General features: G+C 47.2%; 1 protein-coding gene and 1 pseudogene across 1 annotated transcript in view; both read left to right on the top strand.

Annotated features, from left to right (window-relative positions):
• The window catches only part of Cat (catalase), a 37,398-nt gene that overhangs the window by 20,300 nt on the left and 7,219 nt on the right, over nt 1-9,879 (top strand). Inside the window, exons 9-10 of the mRNA XM_004627056.2 lie at nt 2,214-2,352; nt 5,809-5,939. Of these exons, the coding sequence (XP_004627113.1) occupies nt 2,214-2,352; nt 5,809-5,939 (270 nt within the window). The remainder of the gene's footprint in view (nt 1-2,213; nt 2,353-5,808; nt 5,940-9,879) is intronic.
• On the top strand, nt 5,948-7,998 carry LOC111815558 (annotated as a pseudogene).

Here is a 9,879-nt window from a genome sequence, read left to right as displayed (position 1 = left end):
TATAGTTTTTTTATAAAGATATATCTATATCTATCTATCTATCTATAATTTAGTATGGTATCTTTATAGTTTTTTTTGAATGAATTTTAAAAAGTGGTTGAAAGGGCTTTTGTCAGGTCATTGTTCCTGGCCTACTTTCCCCAAGAGCTGCTAAGGTTACAGAGCTGTGAATCCTGTTTCATGGAGCATTTTAGGAGCCGCACTGTGGGGATGAACTGTCCGCCCCCCTCATGCATCTCTTTAGTGACCAGGGAGGAGCTGTGTAAGGTGTGTAAGTGCGGAGCACCGTGGTCTGAGCAAGGGCTTTGGGAGAGTGACCTGCAGGAATATGTGGGACGTGTGGTTGGAGTAGGGACTGGAAGAGGAAGCCAGTTAGGAGGACTCCACAACTATTCCTAAAATGCACTACTGAGCACACACCGTGGGCGGTGGCAGTTGTTATGTTGATGGACAGCATTCTCATTTACCTGTCAACAAGGCCGTCTTCATCCATCTTCACATTTTGTCCACTGTGGGGGCCCAACCAGTGCAGAATAGACCAATAGTGTTGTGCAGGTCACAGTGAGATTGTCTCCCGAGCTCCCAGCGGGCAGTGTGGCCTTCCTCCCTCGCTCTCACTTTGTGCGGTGGAAGTGGGAGAGGAAGAAGGCCCAGTGGCTTGAGGGACAAAGGCTTGCTCTATTTTCTTCCCCAGGCCAACAGTGGGATTGAGGGCCAGGTCTTCGAGGGTGGCCTGGATTCAAGGTGGTGCCCACGTATGGCCTTGCTATGGCCATTGCCCAACCTTCGTGGGTCTCCACCCATAAATGGTGTGGTGTTACGAGATAAACATAAGGTGACATAATGGCAGAGTGGTGCAATGGAGACAACATCGGGAGCTGGGCAAGGCTGGATTGTATCGTCTATGCTATTGGTAGAGTTGGAGTACCAAGGAGGCAACCCGCCTCTACCCTGCAGCTGAGTCTGGACATGGTTGCATGACCTGTTGTCATCTACAAACTATCTTAGACTCTCTGGATGATTATGGGATGTAGAGTCATTCAGCCAGAGGCAAATTATTGACAGAATAATGGGACTGGATTAAGCACATTGATATGAGTAAAGCTCCCTTGTCAACTAGGTTTTTTTTTTTTTTTTTTTGCCTTGTAGAAGTAGGGATGTAACAGAGTACTATCTAAGATTCAAAGCCAGCGATAAAGTCATTGAAGGACAGTGGCTCACAGAACAGAGCTTTGAGTAATGGAGAATATTCTTCAACAATTGGATATTCAAAATAATGCAGAGTCGATCATAAAGCTTTTGGGCTGGCCAGATAGCTCAGCGGACTAAAGCACCTGCTTAGGCAGAGCACGTGGCCGGGGTTCGATCCCCAGCATGCTGTGCTGGCCCAGCCCCGAGGGTGTGCTGAGATGGCAATTGAGACTGGGCGTGGTGGTGTGTACCTGTAATCCCAACTCTTGGGAGGCTAAAAACAGGAGAATCACCATGAGTCCGATCTATGTAGTGAGACTCTGTATACCCTGTACCAAATACATTAAAAAAAATCATAAAGTTTTTAACTGGAAGGCATTTCACAATTCTTTGCATATTTCCTTGATTGATAAGGACTATCAGTCCATCTTAGACTCATTACCTTTGGCACTGTAGGGCTATCATTGAACCTGAGCTTGAACAAAGCTTTTTTTTTTGTTTTTTCTGTATTGCATTTTGCTTGTGTGTAGATTGTCTCAGAACTCAAAGCATACTTGAGGAAATTCAGAAGGCTCCCTGGGAGGTATTTCTTTGAAGAATTTCCACACAGTTTTTTAGAAATGTGCTTCTTTAGAGCAGATGGTTGGTTGATTCTGCCCCTCTGTGACACTTTGGGAAAATTAATTCAGACTTCTGGTCAGTTAGATTGTAAAAAATTTATGTTTCACTTTAATACTTCTTTGGCGTGGGGATACTATAAGATGGAATATGATATTGCCATTTAAGGGAGAAGGAGGCATTGTTGTTAGAGTACATGCAAAGTTTATAGTTGGCTACAGCTGGCCACAGGGCCTGGAAGATTAAGGCTGGCTCTGTCCCAAGCAGACATTTAGCTCTTTGGAGAGGGGCTAGGCAGGGCAGTGTGACAATGATGTACCTTAAATTCTCCAGTGATGGTAGTAGCCCACGTCCTATCTCAGAAGTAGCCTGGCCACCAATGTCTGTTTTGCTTATCATTCCAGGGCCGCCTGTTTTCCTACCCTGACACTCACCGCCACCGCCTGGGCCCCAACTATCTTCAGATACCTGTGAACTGTCCCTACCGTGCTCGAGTGGCCAACTATCAGCGCGACGGCCCCATGTGTGTGAATGACAACCAAGGTAGGCCTGAAGACACTGGGCTGACCTGCGGGGCGGGGGGCTCATGGGACAGCTGGGTGGGGAACCAGGCCAGGGCGTCCAGGGTGGCCCCACAGTGACAGAACCTCTGCACAGCGACGGTGCGCCACAGGTGCTGCCAGCAACCAGCGTGTTTTGCTCAGCGGTGAAGCTTTTGGCTCCCTGAGGGCTCTGCCTGCTGACATCTGTTTTATAGATCTTACCTAGCATGCCCACCTTAGATTTTACATGTGGTCCATCCAGATGTTGAAGGTAGGGAGAAAGATCTCTTGCAGGGGGAAGTCAAGTGTGGCCGACTTAGGAGTCCAAAATAGACAATTTCTGAAATCACCAGAACTTAGGTCTTTGGAAACACAGAAGGCAAGAGTTCACATCCTCTGCTTCTTTTTGCAGTTCTGTTGAGCCAAGGAAGAATAGGTTCAGCTGGACTTTAGAAAGGATGGGTGGTCAGTGGAAGGTGAGAAGCGGAGGCAGAGGAGCCTGGGAACCCTCCTGTCTCTCTGCTTTTCCTAAGTGAATATAAGTGACTTCATGTAAGTGAGCTGGTGAGACCAGACCCCACTGCATTTATGGTTATTTCTTTTAGCTACTTATTTTGGTGCCATATGCAAACAGACTCTAGTGTGAATGATCTTAAATAACCAAGCAAAATGCTTGCTGGATGTTTTTCTTTTGTTACCCCACGGGTTAATATAGATCTGATTTTATTACTTAGGGTACACATGCTTTAGCAGTAGGCTGCTTCAGGAATTTTAATGGCGATTTATCCTTAGAACTATAGATGTCTATGTTAACACAAGAGTTATCTTTTCTATGATAAAATAATACATGTGCCTTCAAGGAAAGTTGATCATGTAGAAGAAGAAAAGTCCACTCACAGTATCCAAAGGCCATAGCTATTACATTTTATTATTTTTCTCACCATTTTTTTCTGTGAATATATTTTAGACACGTTAGGTTATTTTGGGTTTGGAATTTTGTGCTTTGCTTTTGTTACTAGGCTTTTCCATGCATTTAACAAATTTCTACACGTTCTGATCACTTATATTTGTAGGTGACTATTTTTCTGAGGCCTAAAGTTTATGGAGACATAAACTGTGTCATTGTCTGCGTAGCTGATACTTCCTGTGTCTGTCTCCTGCGTTTTCATTCTTCTTTTTTATTAACATGCTTTGGTGAAAGCGTCTATAGCAAAGATGGTCACATGTATTCTGAGGTTTAATTTTTTTTTTTTTTTTGGTGTGGAACCGGGGGTTGATCTCAGGCCCTTGTGCTTGCCAGGCAAGCACTTATTCTACTGAGCTATCTCCCTGGCCCCTAAAGGTTCATCTTTTTTTGGTAGTACTGTTGTAGCTCAAAAATCAGATGACAACAAGGCAAGTCCAAAAGTTAAAAGAAGCGCTTTATTTTAGCTGGTACCCAGCGGCAACACCCGGCACAAAGTGCCTAAGTGCACCCTGAGCATTGACAAGGGTCAGTATTTAAGCTTGAAAACCACAAAAACAGGAAGGGAGTAGAGAGGAATAGTCACAGGGGTGAGGAATTGGGAGGAATAGTTCATTGAGATAAGGTTTGGGGAACAGATATCATAAGACTTGAGTCACAGGGGTGAGGAATTGGGAGGGGTCGGCGCATACAGAACAGGAACCCAGCGCGGTTAGAAGGTCAACAAAATGGGGTCAATTTTGACAGGGTATAACAGTACCAGGGACTGAACTTGGGACCTTGAGCTTTCCAGGCAAGCACTTATTCCCCTGAGCTATCTCCCCAGCCCCCTACTGTGAGCTTTAGTAATGAGCACTGCTTCCTGAGCAAGCGTGCTTGGTTACATTACAGGGACGTGCTCATGAGAAAGCTACCGAAGGCTGTACACATTCTACCAACACTTAAGAGTCCAGAATTTGGGCCACTCCCTGAAAGCTTTATAAAGAGCTTAATTGTTCCTGGCAGTCACTGCCTTCCGGACAGCTTGAGTAAAGGTCAGGGTGTACTTGGAAATGGAATTTAAAAAGTATGCAGATAGGCACATTTCGCAGAGCTCAGCGCAGGGAACACTGTGGTGGCTGGCTGTGGGGACACTGCGGTTTTCATGTAGACGTAGCTGACCTAGGACAAATGTCTTGCGCTAATGACTGAGCTCTGCAGTGGTCTGGTGTCCTGCTTTCTTCTACCACAGCCTTGGTGTCTTGATCGGTGAGGGATCCCACGCCTCCTAATTATCCCCTGTCCAGTCTGTTCTGGCAGCGAGCGAGCGAGTGAGCGAGCGAGGTGAAATTCAGCTGGAGACTGGGTGATCACCCCACTTCCCACATTTCCAGGCCACACCCATGTAGGCTGTGTGGGCACAGAGAAGTCAGCCAGGGCGGAGGATAGCCTGGCCAATGAATAGGCCACAGTGAAAAATAAAACAAAATGGTGCCTCCATTTATTTTATTCTGGAAGTCACAGAAAAAGTTTTGATTATATTGGTTACAATTTCTTTCTGTAAGTCTATATAAATAATTGCTTACATACTATAAATATAAAAAATTTCAAAATATTCCTATTTTGTTGTCTGTGGAGGAAGGTGGAAGTGAAGCTAGAGTCGTACAAAATTATCACTATCAGTAAAGGATACTCTGAAAACTTTTTAAAAAAACTTTAAAAACATGGGTGAGAATAATACAATTGAATGCTGTAATGGAAATAGTGTATGCGGGTGGGAAGAGACAGAATAGCCAGTTTTCATCCACGTCTGGCCCTGCCTCCTGGGTGAGGCTCTTTGTGGCAGCTGGCGAATGTCTCAGAGCTCCATTTTTGCTGTATAAATTGAGGAATGGGACCGGAATTTCCATGCTGTTCCCAAGAACCTGTGAGTCGGTGTTTGAATGGCACCCGAGTCCCAGAGCTCCTCTCAAATTTGAACTGTGTCACTGGGTCTGGTCGCAATGGTGGCAAAAACAAGACCTCCACCACACATCTTCGTGCAGGCAAGCATACCCGAGAGAGCCTTTGCGGTGTGGAAACGAACAAGGAGAGCTCTGTGCTCCAGCTCCAACTGAGACTGTCTGTGTGAGCAGTTAGAGATGGAGCTTTCTAGCCAGGCGTGGTGGCGCGACCCACCTGTGATCCAGCCACTCCCGAGGCTGAGACAGGAGGCTTGCATGGTTGAGGCCAGGCTGGGTGACAGAGCAAGCCCTTACCTCAAAAAACAAAACAGTACAAACAGGATATAGCTCAATACTCCTTGAGTTTAATCCCCAATATCAGAAAGAAAAGGAAATCCTCTAAGACTTCAAACTACCTGTAGGTAAATATGAGAGTGCAAAATCGCACGCGTGTGGCACGCTTACCTGCGCACGTGTGTATTTGCCTTTTGCCTTCACTTCTTCCCGAGTGGGCTGTGTGCTGACCTGCTTCCTCTTAGACTCCTGACTGATTGTGTGGTTTCCTCTCAAGGTGGTGCTCCCAACTACTATCCCAACAGCTTCAGTGCCCCGGTGGAGCAGCGCCAGGCCCTGGAGCACGGCAGCCGCTGTTCTGCTGATGTGAGGCGCTACAACAGCGCCGATGAGGACAATGTCACCCAGGTAAGGGCTTCTTGTCTGCTGTGGTGGTCACTTGCTGATTCTCCTTGTCAGCGTCTGTGCTCTTGCCCTTAAAGGGTGTCCTATGTCTTAAATTGAATTTGATAAGATTTATCTGTCCTGCTTTGTGAATCAGGTCCTTGATTGGATGGCCTTGAAGAGTTGTGTTGTGCTGTTACTTCTGTTCAAGGTTTGGGGGCACCATCGCCTTTTCCCTAAAGTTTATTGAAGGCTGTGTTCAAGGCCGTTGGGGAAATTCGATCGCATGGAAATTAGGAAATGGGCAAACACAGCTCAAATGCCAGAGAAGCTAAACACAGGGACAAGTCCCAGGGTCTGAGACAAACTGGGGAGCCACAGAAGCTGGTGGAGCCCTGTGGCAGGCACTTGGGGTTTGCGCTGTGGGCTCATCCACCACACAGGGGGCTCGCTGCTCTGCCCCAGCTGCTGTTGCATCCCGCCAGCTAAGTCCTTCTCCCTACCACTCCCTCCCATGTCCCCCTCTGTGCCTCAGGGCTTCTGGTGTGCAGTGGCCGTGGCTTTGTCATGACCGTGGCCTGACTCTCTTTTCCAGCTTCTCCTTTCCGTCCGACTTTGTACCTTTTTGCCCACCTTTCACTTAGTCTCTCAAAGCTGGTGTGTCAGTTTTAGAGACCAAGAGAACCCGGTAATTGGCTGATCTTTCCTGTTCAGGTCCTGCCCTTGGCCCTTGGTCAGCCTGTAGTGAGCCACCCCAGCCCAGGGCTCATCCTGCTTTCAGTCATCTGTGGCTGCCTTGAGGTCATGTGGATTGGTGGCTGGGTCGGGCCTGTGACCAGCGACCATCTCAGTTACACATCTGACGCTGCACACAACAAAAGGCTGGAGTTAGAGGTGTAGTCGTTCTAGAGACATGTGTGAATGAATGGTTTGTGTTACACTTGGAATTTAAATTGCAGTCCAGCCTGTCTCAGGCACCTTGCCCGTTGCTGAGCCCCACTGCTTACAGGAGGAGCGGTCATTCCGTCAGCTTCAGAGCTCACGGTCCATGGGTGACTGGCTCCAAGGCAGGCACGTTGTGGTGGAGGCTGCTTTGCTCATGGCTGGGAAGCAGTGCAGAAATGGAGCCCTAGAGGAAGGGCATGGGGATCCAGACTTGGCTCCAAAGTCAGGCCTCCATGACCTACCCAGACATACCCAGAGGGTGCTTTAGTAATCCCCTGCTGGCTTCTGGTGCAGTTAAGTTGCTAATTAAGCTTAAACATCATGGAGCCTGGTCCCCACTCCCACAGCCACCTCAAGGGCTGCTCTAGTCACTGTCCTGTACGCGCTGCCATGCCCAAGTGCCCCACGTGCGAGAAGGAGGTGTACTTTGTGGAGCGGGTGACCTCAGTGGGCAAGGACTGACATCGGTCCTGCCTAAGGTGTGAGAAGTGTGGAAAGACGCTGACCTCTGGGGGTCACTCTGAGCACGAAGGCATGCCTTCCTGCAGCCGCCCCTGCTGCTCTGCCATGTTTGGCCCCAAGGGCTTTGCGTGGGGTGGTGCTGAGAGTCACACCTTCAAGTAGACCCCAGTTTCAGAGATCCCATCCGTGACCACCTGCTAGGAGCCTGGTCATCCAGGCACATACCAGGCCTTATCTCCAGAGATCCAGGGCTCCCAGCAGCCCCTCATGTCCTCAATATGGCTGAACACTTGGGAAAAAAATATCACAGAACCTGTTTCTAGCTTCTCACTTTGCGAATGTGGATTCCAAGTAAGACCCACTTAATTGCATGAGTTAATTCACTAGGAAGACCTTTGCTGAAGGCTTTCGTATGTATTACTTTATTGTAGGTATCAGCCATTTTTAGGGGAGCTTGACAAGCCTTGAGAGTAACTGCGTCGTTTTTAGTGATGCAGGGGACCCTGAGTGTGTATAGCACACTGCCTGCTCTCAAAGAATTTTGTCTTTGTGAGGTCAGTGTGGATATTAAGGCAGCTCCTGCAAGTCCTGAAAAAATTGATTATATACTGAGACTCTCATGTAATTTTAATATTGTATTATCCTCTTAGTTCATTGAGATATTTTCTTAGAAGTATATGGGACTCATGTTTTGCAGCTGTCATGATAGTCATTGGGACACATTGGGAAATGCTTAACTAGGTTCAGGTTTATCCCCTGAGAACGCGTCACTTGGACTTCTCCTGACCATGGTGGACTTGCTCATGTCAGGTCTGCCCTCTGGTGGTGAACATTGGAAAGCTTGATGAAACAGGGCAAGTATTTGTTGAAGGCTTTGGGTAACCGATGAAATGAGATTTAAGGATCCTAAGATTTCAGATAGAATAAAGTTACAGGCAAAAACAGGTTCCGGCAGCAAAGGCTGATGATGTCTGTTGTTCTCTCCTCACAAGGCCTTTGCTAGCCAGTAAGCAAAGGGCAAAGCTGAACCCGTTGACAGCAGTGTCATGGGGCAGCAGTGGCGAGCCTTTTAGAGCTTTCAGTGATCACAGCCGGCTGTAGGTTCACTTCCGTTGGGCTAGAGGGCTAGAACTTGGAGTTGAGGGGCTTCCGGGGAGTAGAGCCTCTGGGTATTACCCTGAGCCTCAGCAGAATCCCCAAGGGGCTGGTCACATGGAGGACACAGGGCAAACGTAAAAGAAATCTCTCATGAGAACCGAAACATGACTTTTCATCGGCTCATACTTGGACTGGATAGAGGTGATGTGTTGGGAAAGGGAAACCTCTTGTCCTCCGTTCTCACAGCCCCAAGTCAGCATAGACTTCTGTGACTTCAGAGCCTGAGGATTTCTCCGTATCAGCCAGCAGCCCATCAGTTCTGCAGGTGACACCAGCTGGATGCCCACTAAGGCAATTCAGTTTTGGCACAAGATGGATTGAAGGCTCAGTTCTCCAGGTGGCCCCCCACTTCTGATGCTCCCCACAAGTTCCTGGTTGTTTAACTTGTGTTTCAGATCTATGGGTTACAAGCCAGCATCCTCCCACTCCCTTCCTTGGGTTTCCTTTGATTAATTTGCTCGAGAGGCTCACAGAGCTCAGGGACACATACTTATTGACTTATCGTAAAGTAAGTCACAGAGGATGGAGCCCAGGACAAGACAGGGGAAAAGGGGCACGGAGCTCCCATGCCTTCCTAGGAGTGTTGCCTCCGGGAGTTTCCACACGTTCAGCTGTCTGGAAGACTCAGCCCTGTTCTTTTGGGATTTATCATGATGTCTAATCTAATGCTAGGAGATGGAGGGGGAAGCCCAGCAAGGCCCCCCTGTTCAGTGTCTTCTTGACCTTTTTGTGTAACGTTCCTCTCTCCACAATGTGGGGCAGGACCCCTGTGGGATAAAGAGGGTGTCATGACCTACTGTCACTCGAGACCAGATCAGAGAATTTCTTTATGGCCAAATCTAGAACAGAAAGGGAAAGATGAATTTCTATGACCTGCCTTGGGGAAGATAAATTCTATCTAGTTTATATGGGCTGCCTTCGGGATGGCCTTAACACAGGAACCAAGGACCCAAAATATATATTTCATAGTATCACAGGTGATTTCTCTACATTATAACTGCTTGTCAGATACAAACATAAATTTTTGTGAGAAAACAAAATCTCAAATTATCTCCAGACCTTTTCATGTGCAAATATTCAGTATTCAGAAATAAATTACCAGGCACACCTAACACATAAGACTTTATAAACTGAAAATCCAGGTGAAGGGAAAAAAATTCTCCCCCAAAACTGACCATAGAAACAAATCTACTGAAAGATAATGATGGAATTGTCACGTGCAGGCTTTAAAATAACTGATAACTATATCTAAGAGACTTTAATAAACAGACTTTATAAAAATTGAATGGGTATCCTGAATTAAATAATGCAACACATGAAAAAAAAATGAAAAGGGGACTACCTGCCCGGACCCCCCTCGTGTCCCTCTCTTGGACAGGAGCTTTCTTTCTCTCGGTAA

The sequence above is a fragment of the Octodon degus genome, unplaced genomic scaffold (genome assembly GCF_000260255.1).
Source record: "Octodon degus isolate 3935 unplaced genomic scaffold, OctDeg1.0 scaffold00018, whole genome shotgun sequence".
NCBI lineage: Eukaryota > Metazoa > Chordata > Mammalia > Rodentia > Octodontidae > Octodon > Octodon degus.
The sequence above is the reverse complement of the archived record's forward strand: the minus strand, read 5'-3'. Positions and strand labels throughout refer to the sequence as shown.